The 22,109-nt window shown below is 45.2% G+C and overlaps 1 protein-coding gene across 1 annotated transcript; it reads right to left on the bottom strand.

The window, feature by feature from the left end:
• Positions 1-835: 835 nt before the first annotated feature.
• On the bottom strand, positions 836-3,994 carry IER3IP1 (immediate early response 3 interacting protein 1). Its single transcript, XM_042804582.1, has 3 exons — positions 3,816-3,994; positions 1,914-2,015; positions 836-1,035 (listed from the first exon to the last, which is right to left on the bottom strand). The coding sequence occupies exons 1-3, from the start codon at positions 3,904-3,906 to the stop codon at positions 980-982; spliced, it is 249 nt and encodes an 82-aa protein (XP_042660516.1). The 5' UTR covers positions 3,907-3,994; the 3' UTR covers positions 836-979.
• Between the last annotated feature and the right edge of the window lie 18,115 nt (positions 3,995-22,109).

Raw genomic sequence — 22,109 nt, 5'->3', positions numbered from 1 at the left:
TTTCATTCTCAAAGCTGTTAATTTAACAAAGGAAAATGGAGGGCAGGGGAAGAAACAGCACTAACAGAAGAGGCTGCAAATTTGCTGGTTTTTAACAAAATTTCATTTTAAAAGGGCACGGTATTCCCCTCCCACATTTCCCATGAGGCTCAGAACACAAATGGTTCCCCACTTCCAACATCATAATCACCAGGCAGAAGTTTAACACACATTTTAAAAAGTACAATAATCCTTGACAGAACAGTAACAAACGCTAATCTAACTGCTAATGCTGACCTGCTAGTCTAAGTTAACAGTTGCCCAGCTTTAGGTACAGGTTTTTTTGATTTTGCATAGTAATTGCATCTATTTTCAACTTACTTCACCATCAGCATGAAACATTATTTATTTGAAAAGGCTATGAAACATCAAGAGAAAAAGCCTGGTCTCAATCAAACCAGGAAACTTCAACTTCCAATGGGAACTGAATCAGGACCATGTAGTTTTATGTCCCCCCAATATCACAACTGTATTTCAATAATTTGTAACATGTTTTTTTCAAGCCTAATTCATATCCTCTTAAGCAGTACTGTGGTATTAATTGAAACAAAAAACACTGTTGTTTTTCTTAATTTAAAAATAATTTGGGAAGTGTACTGAAGGAAATTCAACCCTGAGTAACAAGACATTTAAAAACCACATCCTATCGACAATCACTGCAATATGTCACGACGCGTACTCTGTCAGCACTATTAACAGGCAGCAACAGAACTTGTCACAGTCCAATATATTCACAGCGTTCTTGCATTGATCCCCATTATCTTGTTTAATGAAACGGCAAGTGAACATTAGGAAATAGGATAAATACAAATAGTGTCTTTATTATTTTAAGCTGAATGTCAAACTGACAGCTAAACCATGCTGGATCCCAGAAAACTCAGAACAGTGGTGGTCAGCAACTTGCTGCTTTAGATGTCCAAAAGATTTTCACCAGGTATCCTCAACCAAACAACAGGAGAAGAACAATTGTAACAGAGTTCACTGCTATTAATGGCACTGTAGAAAAAAAAAAAAAATAAGAGCAATTGTGAAAATATTCCTCTGCAAGTGACAGAATTTATTCTCTTGGGAAACTACTTTTTAAGGAGCAAAACCAATAAAAACTTTAAAAATACACTGGATTTTCTTATGCAAAAATCAGGATTAGTGGAAGAAGCCGGGATCAAAGCCTAGGATACTAAAAATTAGGAAGCAACAGCATAAATATTTTTATAGCACCGATCACATTATAACTTTGACCCAAACAATCCTTTCCCCAAATGTAACAAAACCATCTCAAAGACAGTTTCTACCCTTGGCTCTGCTATGATCTAGAAGAATTATATCCGTTTTTTACCCCACGGTGGGCAAGACAGGTAAGATTTGTTGCTTCCTCTTTATCATCACCTGCAAAGAGGAATTTTTGGTGTGCTTTATAGTGAAAAACTATCAGTAACTTACAAATTAAGAGCCTATTTCCACCCCATCCTTTCAGGCACATATGCTTGGCTTACCTTTAAGGATCCCAGGAACTAAATTTTCCTCACCAGGTACTTCACATAAAATTGAATTTAGCCAAGGTGAAGCTAACTGCACAGTCTGATTGATCACCAAGCTTTCCCCCAGATCCCAAACTTCAAGGAAAAACACACAGCAGCAGCACCACAGGCCAGAGTCAGGGAATGTTTTTTTACACTTTATCAAAATTAGGGCACCTTAGCTGTGACCTGCACCCTCCTATACAGAGTCCATGCGTGAAGGAAGAGCAGAGTGGAAATGACAAGCAGAAATACCAGCTGTTTGGTGAAAGAGTAAAAATCCTGGTATTACTCCATTAAAGCACAGAAACATAACTTTACAGACAATAATATTTAAACAAAAGATTGTCACCATACCTCTCATAACGGTTTGTACAGCTCGAATGAAGTTTATTAGCTGTGCTTTAATTCCTGGTTCCTCTCCAAATCCTCTAATCCCTTGGTCTCTTCCCCAGCCAACTGTATCACATAGAAACAGCCAGACATGTTATGGGAGAAAAAAAAAAAGGCAACAAATGCATTCAGCAATATTAATGACTGATTGATCTCCAGTAAGGTGAAGTTTATACTAACGTTGAAAGTGAAACTAAAAGCCAACTCACTTTGTTTCACAATCGGATTTGAATACAATATACTGAAAACTGTTAATCCTTTTGATGAATGCAACAGTAATGACAGCTCAATGTTTCTGTAAAGGAAACCTTTACCTTTTTCATACACTACTGTTCCCTGCATGCCAGAGAAACAGGTGAGTTTATTTGGGCTTCAAAAAAAACACGCACCAAAAACCCAGAACCAAACCAAACTACAACCTGTACACAGTCCTTCACCAGAAAATAAAATTGCAAATAATTGTTGGGTATTAAATGATGCTCCAGCATCAAGAAACGAGCCGCATGACAGAAAACAGAAGAAATTACAAATCATGATGATTTTTTTTGTAACTGCTATAAAAATAGGAAAAAAAAAAAAGCCCAAACTTGGGAACTTTTCCAAGGGCAACAGAAGTACTGAAGGTTTACAAAGCCCTTCAAGGGAGAAACCCTTCCCTGCCCACTGTGGGGAGGCAGCATGTGCTCCCTGAGACGGGACAGAGGATTTCCGCATCGTGCTGGTCACAGCCCTGACCCATTGGAGGAGAAGGGGAGCAGAGGAGGCGGCAGCTCTCAATATTCAAAGCTGCACTGCACAACCTGCAAGTTTAATTTCTCCAGAGGCAACTTGGGAGTAACTTTTTTTTCCCCCCCCCCCTTTCTTGTCTCTCTCTGCAGGTGACTCCTCTCCATCACCAGCTGCTGTGTCCCACTCGTATGCGCTGAAGTTAATCCCAAATCTCCCGAGTCACCTGGGGCTGGAATGGGGCTTGACCCATCCTGTTAGTCCCCACATCTGCCTGTTCCTCGAGCTGCTGCTCATCAGAAAAGCAGAAGAAAACCCCAAACCGAGCAGGTGCCTCGCAATAAATCCTCCCAGGGAGTGGGAGAGAAAGGGATAATACATATCCTCCTGCCAAAAATCCAAGCTCAGTCTGATTTGGAGAATCAGGATTGTCCAGACCAGGAAATTGGGAAACCTTCGATTATCAGTAATTTTTTTCTGGGGCTTTGCAGATCTTTGTGTCAGTGGCTTTTCTGTGTTTTGTAGGGTTTTGTTTTCTTTTAAAGGATGAGGATGCCCCCAACGTTGGGGATCTTTCTCCAGTACAGCAGAAACGTGAGCGGGAATGTGCAAAGGCTGGGAAGTGCTATCGCATCAAGGAAAAACAAACAAACAAAAAAAAAGGCATGCCAAAGTGAAAGAAACCATCCCATGCTATCACAACATCACGAGGCGCGGCACAAATGGAGTCGAAATAGTAGAAACGCACAGAAAAAAATAAAATTATTGGGAGGAAAAAAAAGGACAAAGCACAGAGAGGAGCGGCGTCAGCCACAGCAGCAGAAAATCCAACTTCAAGACCGGAAACCCCAGAGGAATTCCTTGCGCTGGGATACTCCACGCCGGCAAGGCACGGCGGCGGGGGAGGGCGCGCCGGCTCCCACAGAGCCCGGCGGGCCGGGAGGGGCCCTCGGCCACACCGGTCGGCCTTCCCACCCCCGGCGGAGCCCGCTACAGGCACACCCGGGCCCGCGGCGAGCCGGGCAGCCGCCGCCGCCGCCTCCCTTCGTGAAGGCCGGGCCGGGGAGAAGCGGTCCCCGCGGCCGGGCCTAACCCGGGGCCTCCGCTCCCCTCAACCGGGCCGCGGGGGTGCCGACTCACCGCGACGGAGGAAGCGCTCTTCGTGCAGCACGGCGATGGCGTTGACGATGAGGAGGGCGGCCTGCAGCAGCGAGTACAGCGTGAACGCCATAGCCCCGCCGGGGCGGGAACCGGCGGCCGAGAGGGACGTGGCGGGGAGAGGGCGGAGCTTGGAGGGACCGGGGTTTGTGAGGACCGGGGGTGGGGTGGGCGTGGTTTAGAGGGGGCGGAGGCTTATGGGGGCGGGGTTTGGGGGGGGTTAGCGGCGTTTCCGAGGGGGCGGGAGTTATGAGGGGACGGGGGCTGTGGGGGCGGGGCTTGTGAGGGGTGGGGGGGGCAGGATTTACGAGGGTTTGCGAAGGGGCGGGGTTTATGGGGCGGAGGTTAGGGAGGGGTTTCCGAGGGGGCGGGGTTCATGAGGGACCAGGGTTTATGGGGGCGGGTCTTAGGGACAGAGAGGAGCTGTGAGGGGGGGGGGGGCTTGTGAGGGAGGAGTTTATGAGAGGGCGGGGTTTGTGATAGGCGAGGTTTGTGAGGGACGGGGGTTATGAGTGGCGGGGGAGTTGGGAGGGGGCGGGGTTTGTGAAGGGGCGGGGTTTGCTGTGGGCGGGATTTACGAGGGAGCGGGGCTTTCTGATGGGCGGGGTTTGTGAGGGGGCGGGGCTGTGGGCGAGTCCTCCCGGCCGCGCCACGTGGTTTCGTGTCCGTCAACTCCCCCTCCCCCCCCCCCCACGGCGCTCAACCCCCGCGTTGATTTTTCGGGGTGGCGGGAACCCGTGGGACCGGGGGGGGGAGCTGCCGCCTTGCCTCTCGCCATCGGTATTTTTAACGTTGCACCCCCCCCAAATAGCGGGAGGGAAACACCATCCCGGCGTGGGGGCTGCAGGGTGGCCCCCACGGACATCACCTCTTAATTATCTAATATTAGCGGAGTCGCTCAAAAACATACACCGCCTTACAAGCAAAACCACAGGCTTTTATATTTAATTTTATGGGCAAGTGTCGTGGTTTAGGCCTGGTTGGCAGCCAACCACAATGCAGCAGCTCTCTCTCCCTTCCCCTCCGGCAATGAGAAGGGACAGCGAGCCAGGCTTGGGGTTCAAGGTAGGACTGGGATGGGGAAAAATTCCCCTTTTATGATCTCGAGCAAAAGGCAGACTCGTTAGGGGAAGAAAAAAAGAACATACATTTATTACAGACACTAACAACACATAACAGAGTAGGACAGTGAGAAGCATTGCCACATCTTGAGAACACCTTCCCCCCACCCCTCCCTTCTTCCCGGGCTCAGCTCTGCTCCCGATATCTCTACCTCCTCCCCCAGTGGCGCAGGGGCAGGGAATGGGGGGTGCAGTCAGTGCTGCCACTTTCCTTATCCTCGGTGAGGGGAGTGTCTGGAACTTGTTCCCCCTGCTCCATCGTGGTCCCCCTCTCACAGGAGACAGTCCTCCACAAACTTTCTCCGACTTGAATTCCTCCCACGGGCCGCAGCGTTCCCCACACTGCTCCGTCATGGGTCACCAACTTCCTCCAACTGGATTCCCTCCCACGGCTGCAGCCCTTCCCGAGCTGCTCCGGCGTGGGACACCCCCACATGCTGCAATCCTCCCAGCGCTGAATTACAGCAGTGGGGCTGCCTTTTCCCATGAGACCCCGGCCTGCTTTGGGCACAGAACCTTGATCAGGCGAGCAGGAGCAACAGGCCATAAATCAATGTCTGCTCCACTGTAGATCTTCATGGGTGGCAGGGGGGGCCGCCCTGCCGTCTCCCCACAGGATACAGGGGGGTCTCTGCTCCGGCACACCTCCCCCCTCCTTTCTTCCTCCGTTCCCCCACTGACCTTGGTGTTCACGCAGCTGCAGCAACTCCTCCTCACCAGTCCCACTGCCCGTCACCACGTCCCTCCTTAAATACGTTATCGCAGAGGCGCAGCCGATTGGCTCAGTTTACCAAACAGAAGTGGAGCTGACGTGGAGCTGGGGGAGCTTCGAGAAGCTTCTCACAGGGGGCTGCCCCGATAGCCCCCTCCCCTGCCACCAAAAAACTCCACCACTCACTCAACCCAGGACAGCAAGTTCTGATTGTTTGTTTTTTTCCCCCGTATTTTTTCAACATACATGGATTTACGTATTTGCTCTAGCCGGGAATCGGCTCGGATCCCAATTGTTGTTTATCCAGAATGTAATGACTGCAGAAGTCGAGATTCGTAGCAGAACCCAAAATAAAACAATTCTACTTTACATTGGCTTGATCGGGGCCTCTGGGAACTTCTGCAGTCAAATAACAAAAATAATAATAACTGGAGCTCAGGCATACTGTATAGTTATTAATGCATAAATATACATTATTTTCCTTTTCATCTTTCAGTCCGATTGGCTGAAGGGGGTGATTTGCATAATCACTCTGATTTTATTTCTCAGTAATCATACAATATGCAAACCCCTTAACTCCGGATGGTTGATAGCTTTTATTACTCAATCAGGGTACAATGCTTTGCATAATCACTGAGCTTTGATGGTTATTAGACTCATCCTCCGTGATAGCAATGACAACTTTGTGCTTAATGCGGTGGATGGGAGAGACCCAGTCTCGATTCTTTTCCCCACCACAGACTTCTGATATGATCTGGGCAAATTATTCAGAGTTTATCAATACTATAGCTCCATGCTTCAGCTCTGGGTTAAGATCCACTCACCAGCGAGTGCGAGATGACCTGATACTTCAGCAATTAATTTAAGTGTCGGGACGGTACAATCAACAGACACTCAGACACTGTGTGAATTAGCCACAAAGAAACCCACACTACAGGAGCTTCTCGTCATCTTTCCTTTCCAAAACCCTTGCTTTAGTTCTAGTTGATGATGTAGTATTACGCATCTAAATAATCATTACTATTAAATTGCGTTATATTTTAACAGCTGGCACTGGAAGCAAGAGGAAGCACCTCATCAGAAGAGCCACAGCATATTTTGTTATTAACTTACCCCAAAGATTACTGCTAAGTGATGGAGGTAGAACAGAGAACAAAAATCTAACAAATTCATCAGTGATTTGTCATCCGGTCAAAAGTATTTCTTATTTCAGTCTTGAGAAGGAATATAGTTTCAGTTCAGGGAAATTAGTAGAACACCTATTGCACTGCCAGTGAGATCAATATTATTTAACCATATACTGAGGAGTATTGTTAAATGAAAGATCAAAATATATCCAAATGTTGGCTCTGATTCTGCAAACACTTACGTATATGATTAACTTCATGTATGTCAGCAGTTAGTGCCACACTTGCAAGCTTGGGAATTCCAACCTAACTTCTTTATTTCTCATCTAGGTTTTTAAATTTGGTGAAACTACTATATACAGTAGTTGGTATAAAAATTATCAGTTTAACATTTTAAAATGGAGCCATTTATTGTTACCCAGGGGCCCCCAAAGTTTGCAAAAAGCTTTTTTTAATAATTCAAGCCATCTTTTTCTATGTGGCTATAAATAATAACAAAGGCTGATCTTTATTTTTACCAAACTCCGTACACATAGAGAACGTCAATATTGGACTGAAAAGATTTCATCCCAAAGGTCATTACTATTTTTCAAGAAGTTGTGAGTGCTGGTATATAATGGTCTCACAAATGGAATCGCCTTTTGTTCTCAGACATAACTTAGGGAATTATGGCAGTAATTCTATAATTAAATACAGATAAATATGAGAGGTCACTAACAGGCATGTTTAATAACCACCATCATCAAGTAGCATTTCCTGGGCTACCTCCTTACGGTATCCAACCTATAAATAAATACTAACCTCAGTGAAGAGCTAATGTTTAGAATTATGGCACTGAAAAAAATGAGGTTTTTAAAATAAGTATACAAGTTATGGCTTAGTATTTTTACCCATAATTAAGATGTATTTCCAAAGAGCAGCTGCTATCAAGCTTACATAAACTAGACGTGATTTTCCCCTTTGTAAAATCCATCATGGCAACTTAACAACCACATGAGTCTTATCTCTGAATCATCATGGTACGTGGTTGAAGGGAAAACCAGACAAAGTTGCTTGCATTAGAAGGAAAGCTTTTTTTCTTCTTCATTAAGGTGTTATGTTTCATTGCAGTAAATTCCTGTGGTGTCATCTGCAGGGTGCAGTCAATCACCATAAAGGAGAGTTTAAAACCACCTTACAAATGTCAAAGGATTAAACTTCAGGCTGGTGAAGTATTGTGAAGACCTCGGTATTTTTAATTTTCAGTTTATTGTTCAATATCGTCAGACAGAGCATAGTTCCTTGGGTCTAACCATCCCCTACAGTTGATGAGACTCAAGCTTGTTGCAGGCTAGTTTTCAGGATTACGTTAGTTTATTCATGGTGAGCAAATACCAGGTCAAAGGAAGTCTCATGACTCCAGTCCCTATATCCTTTGCCTCGCTTGCCACCATCTTTTGAGTTTATTTTCTGAACTAGCTTTGACAGTTTTCTCCTTTAGATATTTTACATACCCAGACATACCCATATCACTACGAATGTTTTTGAGACACAGGAAGGGCTGGAAACTGGCCCAACCAATCCCAAACTGAAAGTGAAGAAATGCAATTTGTTGATGGCAACTCTTTTACCCTGATTTGACTTCTGCAATTGACGGTGAAAAGACCCTTAACAGCAACACGGCATCAGCCTCTATTTTTGGTGCTTCATTCCAAGTGGCTGCTAATGAACGTGTGTGTCAAGACGAGCTTTGCCAGTGGGCCTAGCCATACCTCATGAGCTGAAGATGAGCAAACTTTAATTATTCACCCTCAGAGTCCAGACGGCAACTTGCTGCATCATGTTTTTTTTTTCCTTAATGAGGCTCTGAATGGCCACAAACTATTGGAATCGAGTACTGAACCACGGCGTTGAGTCTCTATGCCTGCCTGCCACGTACCAACCTCCACAGTGCGCAATTCCATTAACTGAAAAATTCTGTGTATGCAAAAAATGTAGGTTCTGCAGCTCAGTTATGTGCTATAAATAACTCCTGTAGCTCCATTTCACGGTTAAACTAAAGCCTTTGTCATCCTTTAGTCATCACACCCATTGCACCTCCAAACTGCTGCCAAGGCTAGGGGCGCATCCTGCAGCTGTAACGCATCTCTTGTTAGCACAAATCAAATATTTAACTGATTTAGGGTCCAGTTGTTTGTTTTAACCACCAAAGCTGGAAATGCAGTAAGATTTTGTACATTTGAGAGAATTAGTATCTAGTTCTTACCCTTCAGCAGCAATGTAAAGATCTTCATCTTATCCCTGACTCTATACATGTTGAGCAGTATCATCTTTGCTCTTCCTTGCTTATTGAAAAGTGAATAGCTGTCCCCTTCAAAAACACAGCCTGCCAGATTTCCTAAGATTTGTACCTTGAGGGGACATTAACACAGCTTCATATGCAAAAGGAGATTGAAGAACAAAGGGAAAACAAATACAAAAGTCTGAATTTACACCTAGATGTATTGATGCCACTTCCTAAGTTTATTGTACTTGGCTCTTTGAATGTCATTTGTTGTCTAGTGCATGCACACACACACACACACACTGCGGTTCATCTTGGTATTATCAATAGTACAGTATTACATTATGTTGCATTATGTTGTACTGTGATTATTGGCATTTTCACCCCAGTCACCGTTTGCGTTGTGTTTTTGCTGGAATACACCAGTCCAGCACCAAAGCCTGTTATGCTTGGTATCATATAGCTATTTTTCAGAGATGACAGGCATAGGGATTTTCCAGTCCATGTCTCAGATGGAAAACAGTGACTATCAAAAGCAGGCCAGCATGAGGAATGGGGCAGCAAGAAAACAAATAGACTTTGTCAGAGAATTGGAAGTCTCTGCTTAGCCCTGCCTTACCGCTGACAGACGGTCAGGATTTGCAGGCATTGAGGCAGCAGCGGGTCTTAGGGAGGGATTTAGAGGAGGATGAGGAAGCAGCTCCATGAATTTTGACAAGGGGGAGGACTTTGTCTCCGTGAGGCGAGTGGCATGAAGAAAGAGCAGGGGTATTAAGGGAGCAAAGAGAAGGGGTGTCTGAGGCTGCTGTTATGGGCGATGGACAGGCAGGAGCAGCTCAGTAAATACAGGTATTATACAAGAGCGGGACCGAAGTGGCACAGACTGTTATAGGCAAGGAGTTGGTGTCGGCCACCATTGATGTGCAAGCATGGTTTTCATCAGACCATGGAAAATGGTGCCAGCACCAATATTTTGAACGGGAATATGGCTAATGTCAGAGGAAAAAGGATCCTGCTGTGGCTGAGCCTCCACCAGGGACAGCTGACATGTCCCCTCAGTTTTAGAATCAGGTCTGGTTTCTGGCTCTGCTAATAGAAAAGTTACTCAAACGGCCTTTTTGAGAAAAATACAACTAGTGGTGACTGGCGTCCAACTGCCTTTGCAGCGCGCAGGTTTTCACTCACGTCTCTGAAATGCCCCGTGCCTGCATGGGTCTGTGCGGGAGACCCTCATCTTTCCATGCCTGCCCTAAGTCTCTGTTTTAATAAGCTTCACATAGGAGAGCTTACACAAGTGTGTTGGTGTCACAGCGTGTCCCGCTGGGGCCAGACTCCCCATCAACAGCTTCCCCACCGAATGGCTGGCCCCATCTAAGCCTGGAAGAGGAGGAAAATTCATAGGCTGTACCTTTCCCGTTCATACATTTGGTGGACTTTAAGGTCTCCTGTTTGATGCCAACCACCCATCCAACCTGTGGGCAACTGAAGTGTTTTAATGATCCTACAGATACTTTCAGTGCTCTGCAACGTGTGAGCACAAAGAGGGAATGGACCATGCCGGGCCCCTTTTTGGAGGAATATCCATTGGTCAAAGGGCTTTTCTCCTGCTTCCTTCAACTTTCTATCAATTGGTATGGAAAGCATGCTGGAAGTAGGCCAATAAATTTGATAAGATAAATGGAAAATTATATGCCCTGCAGCTCTTCCAGTGTTCCCAGCTGCAGTTAGCAAAGGGCATGAGGTTGGACTAGGCTGGCCGGATCCAGGGAGCACACTCATCCCTCTCCGTGCCAGGTTTCAGACTGATCTGACCCTTTGACTGTCACCTGAACGGAGAGAACACCCAGCCTTGTTCCTCAGCAAGCCGGTGTCGCGCCAGTGGCAGAGGTCATCGGTGCTGGGAAAGCTGCAGCACTCTGTTTAAAGATTAATAGGTGGTATCTTCCTTCAGGCTGTAAAAGTGGGCAGATTAAAAAAAAAAAAACAAAAAAAAACAAACAAAAAAACCCCCCCAAACAAATCACAAACCTGGTGACTTAAGAGATTGCAATCTGTCCAATACTGTTAGTATAGCCAGAGTCGTACAGCTAGTAGAAAACCGTGGGTAAAAGGTCAGGTCTCAGCATAATGTGAGATTCAATGTGGGATTCGTGCATGAGTCAGAGGGATTGGGAAATCCCTGTAAAAATTACCAGAAAACCCCCCCTGCATTTTTTTCCCCATGAGTCATTCCACAGAAAGAGATAATATGGAAAGATAAACGGTGAATTTTTAACACAACACATCGCAGAGGTAAGGTACACATATCTATGCTTTTTTTTCCACTTCCATTTTCCTGCATTTTCTAATACTGGCATGGTACAAGTTCACAGTCCAAAGCTATGGTGGAGAAAATGAAGTGCTTCATGTCAGTCCACCAGCTCACCACCCTGAGTCCTTCATCCTCTTTTCTCTCCAGAAGAAAGCTGCAGGTGGAAGAAGCTGTGGGCCATCACTGCTCTTGTTGCTGAACTGGGGGGGTGTCATCAAGACAGCAAAGGAGAAGAATGGTAGCTCAGAAATGGAAATTGTCTCTTCAGAGATGGAAAACTGGGGATACAGTTCACTTGTCAGAAATGTAACTTATGCACACTGGGCCAGTCAAATCCACCGTCGAAATCTTATCATCAGAGCTATTTTTCGTCACTGTAATATCTTCCACCACCACAGGTGTACTGAGATTTTTGGAGAAAGAATTTGATGTGCAGCGTCTGGCACAACAGAAATGGAGCAAAATAAAGCATTAAGTGTCAGATAAGCATGAAAGAACTGTTTGTATTTTGAACCCAATCCAATTAATAATATAACTAATGCCAGTGCAGAACTGATAGCTGGGATAGAGCTGATTTAATTCCTTGTGGAGGTGATCTTTTCCTCTCCCCCCTTATCCTCTGCCCCTTAGCATAAAACAAGTCTTATGACTCCATCACCCTCTTCCATTTGGTTAGATGCATTCAAACTAAAGGTGAACAAAATTTTTGTTTGAAGAGATTTCTCAAAACATATTGTTTACTTCCTCATCATAGAAATAAACATCTCAAGGAATGTCCCTCTTCTTGTGGCTTCAGGTTGTTCTTGAAAAAAATGAAAACGTTGGCAGTAGTGAGGAATTAGGGGCTTGGGGCTCTTAATTTTCCTCCATAGAATTTCAATACAAATAAATACGCATTTCAATAGAATCTGGGGAGGGGGAGAAGAATTTGGTGCAGGTATGAAACAAAACCAAATGTCATTGACCTAAAGAGCAACGGAGCTGGTGAGGGGTCTGGAGCACAAGTTCTGTCACGAGCGGCTGAGGGACCTGGGGGGGTTCAGCCTGGAGAGGAGGCGGCTGAGGGGAGACCTGATGGCTCTCTACAACTGCCTGAAAGGAGGCTGGAGCCAGGGGGGTCGGTCTCTTCTCCCTGGTGACAGGGGATAGGACAAGGGGAAACGGCCTCGAGTTGAGCCAGGGGAGGTTTAGGTTGGATATTTGGAAAAATTTCTTCACCAAAAGGGTTGTCAAGCACTGGAACAGGCTCCGCGGGGAAGTGGTGGAGTCACCAGCCCTGGAGGTATTTAAAAGATGTGTAGATGTGGTGCCTGGGGACTTGGTTTAGGGGTGGGCTTGGCATTGTTAGATTTACGGTTGGACTTGATGATCTTAAAGGTCTTTTCCAACCCAAATGATTCTGAGTCTAAACTGGTGTTATCCAAGCACCCGCACTAGCGATTCTCCAGCCACCCTCACTGCACCCTGCTGCGGGCTGATGGAGAAGGAGCCTGGGAGGACCCCAGGGAGCACTAGAGTTTGGCAGACTCTTCCCATGGGCTCCCTGATCACACTCGGATCCTGCAGGAATTGACACTGCACACATCTCCTCGGCGACCCTGGGCCCTCTCCTACTGCCCTCTCACTCACCTCCAGAGAACGCTTATTGCTGCGCTGATGGCAACCAACAGTAAGAGGCTTCCACTGAGAGACACCATGATAATCTCGTAAGTAGATGGGGGTAAACCTTGAAGAGAGTATGGCGATCACAGTTGAGTTTTGCCAACGAGTAGCCTTAAGAAATGTGACCTTTTGTAAAAATCACCCCAGGTGGTTGCAGGCTGCCAATACTGACGGTCCCTCTGCTGCAAACAGTGGATGGAAGGGCCTGACCAGCTCTGCATAAGGAAGGTATTCCCAGGAACTATTTTTTCTTCCAAAATCTCACATCTTAGTTAGTTAACTCATGGGTCTTTATTTACCAAAGTACAAAGCAAAACTGCCCAGCCTTACGAATCTCAGGGTGGGAAAGTCTGGCCTGTACTGCTAGACCACAAAGTTATTCCATGTACTATCCACCTATTCAAGTAAAGCCGTAGCAGGATCCTAAATCTTACTGCCTCTCTAGCCAGCGCTTTCCATCCCTTCCACCCTTTTCAATCTTCCATCCTTCTTTTGCTCTTGGATTTAATTCCAAACTTAAAGGAATGAAAGTTCGGCTTATATCCCCTAGCTTTCCCTGCCTCCAAGTCTCCCACTCCTCTCTTCTGCTGCAACAGCTCCTTTTTTTCCACCATTCTGCCCTCTCTAAAACCCCAAAAGAAATGGGTCTAACGTAGTTGAATCATTCATTCCTTTTGAGCCCATTCAACACAGCTAGTCTTACATACTTGATAACACTGCTGTTGCCTGCTGCCTCTCAGCAGTGTCACCACACAACTAAACACTGCAAAATGGATTTAAAATGCTAACAAAAACAAACAGGAGAGTAAAACACCTTCTTCCTTGGAAACCACCATGTTTTGGAAACCTTCACCAGCACGGACCATCCTGAAAAAGAAAGCCAACAGACATTCAGACCACACTTTATTACTCAAACCCAGCATATTTATTTTAGATCCATTTATGATACCTGAGAATTTCACCACCTCTAATGTGCATTATCTTTACAACTTCCTTGTGAGATAGATTCTGCTATCGCCGTTTTGCAGACTGGAATTCAAAACAAGATGGACTAAGGGACAGCTCCAAAGGGCAGAATTTAACCTGATGATATCAAAACTCTGAATGTTTCTCACGAGGCAATGAGCTTCCCCAGGTGTCTTGAGTTTGACTTCACATTGGTCTATGGCATCTATCTTGGCATAGACAAGCATATTGGCATCACTCTCTAGCAGATCTAGCACACACCTTTATATAATCCCAGCCAATTTGCCCCAGGACACAGAGAGAGACTTTAGCAGCAAAGGTATCTGAGCCCAAGCTTCTTGAGTGGAGGTTATACCTTTTACTGCCTCCAGAAGTGGACCTGTAAAACATCTCAGCCATCACATAAGAAAGTAACTAGGAATGATCAACAACTAGATGGAAAGATAGCGGGTGCCCAGAATACAATTTTTTGCCTTGTGGCAAATAACACTGCCTTACCACTGCAGTGCTGCCTGTTACCAAAACCCTCATCTGAATACTGAGTTTCTCAAAATAGAGAGTGAAGCTTTCTTCACAGCACATGTGAGGCAGGGATGGATCATTAACCTACTGTCAAGAAAGGGAAACTGAGGCTAACTGTCTTACATCAGTCAGAGAGTCAGTGACATGGCTGGAAGTTTCAAGCAGATCTCCTGCCTCTTGGTTTTATGCCTTCACCATGATAATATTCCTCTTGTAGAAGCTTAAAATTATGACATGCCTTGTTAGTTGAGAGTATAATGGGTAAAAAACAAGTGCTCAATTCAGATACAGGTGTCACCTTGTACTACTACTGCCACACAGACAGACAGATGCACACACATGCACACACGTATTTCCAGCTTGCATGTGTAATATGAAGATTTCCAGTATTTTTTTATTATTCTAGCTCCTTTTCCAGAATAAAAATAAAATGTGGAGTCACAGGATGTATGCTCATGACATCCAGTTAATAAACACAAGAATAAATTGTCTGCCAATATGTTCTCAGTTACAAAAAGAGCTTATATCTAAAGTCTTAGATGTTGCAATTTAAGTTCCACTCTCTTTGCATCAATAAGTTTAACTTAAAATGGAATTATTGCAAAAAATCTGTGAAGCCACAGGTTGCACAAGAAAAAAGCATGTGACTGAAGTGACTGAAGTGAGTGATAACTTTATAAGAAAAAAAAACAAGCCAAACCCATATTCACATTTATATGAGGAATGATATACTCTCTGAAATGCTGCTCAGACTGAAATACTGTATATGACATAGAATCACAGAATGTTTTGGGTTGGAAGGGACCTTCAAAGGCCATCCAGTCCAACCCCCTGCCACGAGCAGGGACATCTTCAGCTCGACCAGGTTGCTCAGAGCCCCATCCAACCTGGCCTGGGATGTTCCCAGGGATGGGGCATCCACCACCTCTCTGGGCAACCCGTGCCAGTGTCTCACCTCCCTCATCATAAAGAATGTCTTCCTTATCTCTAGTCTAAATCTACCCTCTTTTAGTTTAAAATCATGACCCCTCATCCTATCACTATGAGCATTACCCAACTTATTAACATGAGTCAGAGGGATCTGCAACAAATCCTACTCCTACTTTTATAAAGCTTGGACAGTAAAACCAGGCAGCATAATTCTGTAGCTATATAGATTGTCCAGGCTTTGCCTCTTATCCATCAGTGCATGTGTCTGTGAATAAAATGTTGGCCCAGAAGCCATTTCAGGATCTCATGTGAAATTTCCCCTGGTGCAAGGAGAGCTGGGGCAAGTGCTACTGAAAATGAAAATCACTTGCTTATTACAGAGTCCTCCAGCCCCCAGGATACAATCTCTTTTAGTCATATCAGTAAGATGTCCTAAGGAGCACCTCAGTGTCATCCTTCAACTCGAAAAAAGTTAAGAAAACAAACCATGGTAGTTTAAGTCTAGAGCAGAATAAGATTACAGATTTTCGGATTACCTTGTGACTAGTGGAGATCCTTGTGTCAGAATCATGCTGCTAAGACGTTGCACACAAGTAAAGCTGGTCTGAAGGGTTTCAGACTAATTGCTCACTTCATCTGCCCCTGTTGATTGCTTTCTTCTCTCCATGGTTTTTATTAGCGCAGAATAATCTCTTCCGTTTATAGCCAACCAATAAAGTGTGGAGGTGGATCAAAGAGAGGCTTTACTCACCGTCCTTTTGCCAAGCAATTCCTTTCAGGATCTTTCCGGTGGAGCTGGAGACACAGCTGGACTCTACCTAGAAGCCTGCCAGGGCTTCTGCTGGGCCCTGAGCCCCTTCTGGCATGCTACGATTGCGTGAACTCCTCCAGCAAAACCTCCTCTGCAGCTTGCCTTCAGGAGTGACTGCAGAAACACGCCGTGTCCCGAGAGTGGTGCCTTGGGGGCTCCTCCAGCCGGCTGGGTGGAGAGGGCAGGCAGCCCCGTGGTTCGCCTGCTCTCCAGGCAAGGGAACCACCAGCTGAGACAGCTCCTGCCCGAGGGGCAACTACGGGACCCAGTCTGCACCCAGTCCGTTCTTTTTGGGTGTTACACAGACCCACCTGGCTCGTCACACTGAACGAGGCAGGAATTTAAGGAGCTGCTGCTGAGCTGTCAATAGGTGACGGCCAATTTAGGGTTGGGTTTCAAACATGCTTCATTTCGGTGCTTCTTGCAGCCTAGATTAGCTGTTTTTCACTGCACCACGGGGAGGGCAGCGTCAGCAACCTTGCTCTGCAGCACCCACCTCTTCCCATACCTCCTTTAGGGAAATCACACCTCTGCAGGTCTGGACCTGGTTTTGCGCTGCAAAAGTCCCTAGTCCTTACTGCCAGAATGGAGCTGAGCTGGCAACTGCACTGAATTATCTTGTGAAAAAATGCAATAAATTACTTGTGCTTTGTGATCAGAGAAGGAGTGGTGCTCTAGGGTGGGGATGTCTTTTTTGTTAATACCTTCACACAGAATACATTAATACACTCCAGGTTGGCAGGTATTTTAAGGTTAACAATAGAGATTGACGCGTTTATCTGCTGTGCCTAGATTAATAGCTGCAAAACAATCTCAGCTCCTCTTGCCTCACTGCTAGTATCAAACAGGACCAGACCTCTCCAAATCCCCTGGAGATTGTTTGGCAGGGTTTCAGATGTCCACAGTCCAAATCACCAGGCACATACATTTAGGTAATGACCATGGCTGTGAATTTTCCTCTATGGCCTAAGAAAACAACGAACGAACTACATTAAACAGGTTTTACACAGAGGTAAACAGTGGAGAGCAGACCTGCAGATATATCCAGATGTGTTTTTGGTTAAGCCACACACCAATTATCCATTCTGTATCATCCACAGAGGAGGACACTTGGTATGTAAGTACCTTCACTCCCTTCTCCAGGGGATCACTGTGCCTCTTATTTGGCTTTGAGCCAGAGCAAGCATGGTGTTAAAAACTGTTTCCATGCTGTATACGCCACAAAAGACTTCCTGGGAAGAGAGGACTTTCTATCGGGGCAGCTGCCAGTGCTTTCCTTCTTTAATGAACAAACAGAAAGCTGAAACCAAAACCTAAATTGCTTTGTGAAACCCATTTGTGATTTTGAGCCTGATCCAAAGTCAATGGGCGTCTCTTGACTGACTTTTCTGGTATTCAGACAATGCCCTGAGGGGAAAAGATGCTAAATACACAGCAAACTTCACTCTTGCAAGGCACTGAACATGGACGTGGTAGATCACCATCCCTGGTACATGCCCAGTGTGAAGACATGACGGAAGTGTCTGGGACATCTCCACAAACTTCTCTTGTGAATGGAAAATCACTTGCACTGGACTTTCAGAGACATGAAGGAAAAAGCAATGGGATGCTTTGAATAGTCCTGAAGGAGACCTATAGCTTTTTTTTTTTTTTTTTTTCTTTTTTATTCCGGTATCCATCTGACACCAAACTCAGTTTTGTGGAGAAGCTTGACATCACAGAGTGGGGAGCTGCGGTGGAGGAGGCTGCTCTTTCCTGCAGGAGCATTCTTATCTCAAGTGGATTGGGTGCAGTCCACCACTGCAAACTGCCAGCACAGAAAAACCCAGTGAGACCAGGGCAACCAGCCAAGTGTGGATGTGGCCACAGAGACACATGCCACAAGGATCCGAGCCATGTGTAGGGCCTCAGCTGCTTAGTACGGCTGTAGGTTATTTACCTGTTCTGGGATTTATTAGTGAATACTTGGCTGGTAGGCTGGAGATGAGACATTTCGTATCAGTGTATGTATCAAGGATAACCTTACTACAGAGGAAAAAAAAAAACACCTCTCAAAAATGTATTGAATAATCCAAGCCAGTTGAGTAAAATCATGTCACAATACATTTAGAATCACAGAATCATAGAATGGTTTGGGCTGGAAGGGACCATGAAGATCATCTAGTCCAACCCCCGCTAACATGCTCATCTGGGCATAAATTCCATAGACAAAGAGAAAAAAGAGCTACAGAAGATGATAGGAAAATAGTGAGGTGTCCTACAGGTGCTCCCCCAACAGTTTTGCCTAGCAGGGTGATTCTGCTCTGAAAGTCAGTGGGGGTAAAAGTGGTTACCCAAGAGGGTCAGAGCAAATGCTAGGCTTTGTTTTTGTTAATTCCTTGTGCATATTGCCTAAATAATACAGGTTTGCTGAGAAGTTGCTAATTTTTGTACACTGCAAAATTTAGACGAAACTTTTGGCACAACTGCCTTGAAGTTTTACATAAAAATTATGGAAAAGGAAGAATGAATTTTGAGGAAATCTAAACTTTAATTCCTCACAAAAAAGACTCAGGAACAGTCAAGAGTTGATCAGTACTACAAAAACCACACAGAGATTTTATTTACCATTAATTACCGGGGCCTTATCCTGTTTGCCATACCCAGTTCACACAAAACGTCCAAATCTCCACTGTAACGCCTTTATTTGGCCTATTCATGTAGAGATAACTTCTGTATAATAATCAAGGTATTTATTTGTCAGTTTGATCGATCTCAAGAGCAGTAAATGCTCAAATACATGGTCTACTTCAAGTAACTTGTTCATGATTCACTGGATTTCACCTGCCACTTCAGAACAAGGTCAACAAAAGGTAAAAAAGGTCTTTGAGGGAGATGGTTTGAAGGGACCTAAAAGTATGGTCCCAAGAGAAGGGGCGTTCCCATGCTCTTGAGTAAGGGAAAGCACGTACCTTCATGCTTTTGCTTGGTGCACTTCTTCACCAACATAAATAACTGTGCTACATTATCTTAGAAGCAAGTAAATCCTACGCCCTGGAGAAGCACCACCACATCTGAAGGACAGAACTCAGTTTGGAGATGTGGGCAGTTCATGGAAACCCAGTACTGTGGGGAAAAAAAAGGACTGTCAATTGCTAATGAGCTTTTTGAATCTATTTATTGTTCATTCAAGCACCCAGGAAAAGTCAAATCACAGCTCAGTGTGTAGCCTCTGCTGTGTTTTTTGCCATTCTCAAGGGATTTTGATGAAAGAAAGGTCGAAGCTACGATTAGTAATACAGCCATTACCTTTTGCCTCTCCTGTGGCAACAGCTGTGGAAGTGATATTTGGTCGATCATGCAGGTTTCTTAAAGGTATTGACAAGCCGCACATCATGCGTAAGAAAGCTAAATGTTTATTTTTCCACATTAACATGGCATCAGTTTCAAATTAAGGACAGCAACAACTGGGGCTATCCCAGATCAGTGAGCTAACCATGGCTGGCAGCACTCCCACGTGGCACCGACGAGCTGCACGCACGCCACGAAAGCCTTCCCCTGCAGCTGCGGGTGGCCCCATCCGAACCGCCGTCGGGGAGGGCTGCGGGGCTGGGTTGAGTCGCCATCCACGCCGGCAACGGCCCCCCGGGACACCAGTGGGGACATCAGACACAACCCTGCCAGGGCCACCGCGGCGACTTCACTGTGGAGCCCAGTTCAAGGACAGAGGAACGTCAGCATAGACACGGCCCCAAGGAACGTACACTGCACATACAACCATATCAACTCCTGGGTAAACCTTCCAGTATCCTTGTTTTCTTTATGATGCCAGCGGGTGGAAACGTTGAGGGTTGAGTCTGTGAAACACAACAGTTTTATGGGATCCCCATCACCTCAATGTGTACAAACTTTGGCACAAGAGGAAAGCGAACGAAGATAAGAAGCTTCTGTGGATGTTTACCGAAGTAGATTTGTTCAGGCGGTGGCTGCTCTGTGTTTGTTTTCTAGAATCACATTCTTGAGCTTTATCAGTGTCAGATTTTTCAATCCAAAACACTTAATTCCTGCTTAATTCTGAGATCTATGTCCACATTTGCAGTTGTGGTCTGTAGACCAGTTACAAACCAGACAAGTGGCAATTCCATTTCCTGACTAAGGAGTTTAGCATAACAAGCCAAGTGCAAATTGGACATTTTGGGTTTGAGTGTTCAATTTGAAACATATCTGCTGCATATCCATTCTGTCATTTGTCTGAACTATGCATTTAATACACACTTTCACAACTTTACCAACACACGGACACACTACTTATTTGCTGTGGAAAGTCACTGGGAAACATGATGGTCTGAACACTGCTGAGCAGGGAGTAGACAATAAATAAATCTGTTGCAGATCTGCTGTCTGCTCCTGGGCCTGACCAGGCTGGTTCTAAATGGTGAGGGACAACAGGTTTCTCTGCACGCCTGACCACATCCAGGAGCTCTGGCACTCAGAAGCCATTAGAGCAGTATTTTCTTTTTCAGCAACGGGATTACTTTATGTCTGGGCAAAATTTTTGATCTATAGTGGTAAGACATTTTACCACCACACTACAGTCAAGTTCATTCATCACAGAATATATCACCATGTCACTCTGTACTATAATCTATATGGATATCCTGTATCCTGAATACTCTACACAGCTAATTCTCCATCTCAAAAAGGATATAGCTGATCAGGAAAAGGTATACGGAGGCTACAAAGCTATAGGACTGCTTCTGTTGGAGGGATGACTATGACTCTTCAACGTGGAAAAAAGACAACTGAAAAGTCTCTACAGATGGCTGTGAAATCACGACCAGCATGGAGAAGGTAAACAGGGATTGCCAGTAGTCAGCTGGCCTCATCCAGCACAAGGAGCTCATGGCATAAAATGAGGCTAAGAAGTGGCAGATACAGACATGAGAAGCTGTTTTGGTTTGGTTTGGTTTTTCCACACAACCTGTATTTAAGCTGTGGAGCTTATTGCCATGGGATGCTGTAAGCTGCTAAAAGTGTGCCTAGGTTTTAAAAAAATCACTGGACGAGTTCATGGAAGAAAAAAATCCATTGAGGGTGATTAAAAACAAGACATCATGTCTAGATCAGAAAACCCATGAGCAGTAAATCATTGGATGCTAAAACAACATTCTGGGAACATATCTCTAAGTGCTTCCATGCTTTCACAAAGAATCTGATTTCATCTATTATTGGAAACAGGGTACCGACACAGATGAACTTTTGGTCTGACCTGGTCCAGCTTTTCTGGCACTTCTGTTGCTTTTTTCCACGTTAAAAAAGCCATAATGCTGCCAGTTCAATGAGTCTTGTATTTTGAGTCTTGTCAGCTCACCTACTGGAAGACCAAGCTATGCAGGGAAGGGCACAGAAACAGGCTGTGCCCTCCCTCTCCTGCCTTCCAGATCCATGAGGCTGCACCAAGGAACTGTGAAGCCAGCTGACTGAATCTCCCGGGGATTTGCTGGGAGCAAGGGGAATATTGAGAGAGCAGCTCTGCAACATACCCCAGTGCCGGGGGTGGCTGAAACCACTTTCAGATGCTGGTGGTGCTGTACCGGTGTGGACGATCTTCTACGTGGTCAGATGCCCAAAGGTGACACCGTGCTCGGGACTGAGACCTTCTGCACAAAGACGAGTTTCACTCAGGAAAGCCCTGGCATTCAGGGTGTTGCACATCATCAGGAAAAGACCTGGGAAGTCTTCAAAAGTCAACTGACTGTGGCATAAGTCTCCCTTTATTTCTGTGGATCCACAAGGCACTTCCTGAAATTCCACTAAATCTACTTCCAAATGCTTTCTAAATAACCAGAGGATTTCTGCCATGAAATATTTC

The sequence above is a fragment of the Tyto alba genome, unplaced genomic scaffold (genome assembly GCF_018691265.1).
Source record: "Tyto alba isolate M040663 unplaced genomic scaffold, T.alba_DEE_v4.0 Super-Scaffold_42, whole genome shotgun sequence".
Lineage (NCBI taxonomy): Eukaryota > Metazoa > Chordata > Aves > Strigiformes > Tytonidae > Tyto > Tyto alba.
Note: the sequence above shows the minus strand (reverse complement) of the source record. Positions and strands in the feature narration are given on the sequence as shown.

Excerpts from the sequence above, each read along its gene's own strand:
- IER3IP1 (XM_042804582.1), bottom strand. The coding sequence starts at position 3,906 with ATGGCGTTCACGCTGTACTCGCTGCTGCAGGCCGCCCTCCTCATCGTC. Across the intron at positions 2,016-3,815 it reads AGAGCGCTTCCTCCGTCGCG|TTGGCTGGGGAAGAGACCAA; the intron begins GTGAGTCGGCAC and ends TATGTGATACAG. Across the intron at positions 1,036-1,913 it reads TGTACAAACCGTTATGAGAG|TGCCATTAATAGCAGTGAAC; the intron begins GTATGGTGACAA and ends TTTTTTCTACAG.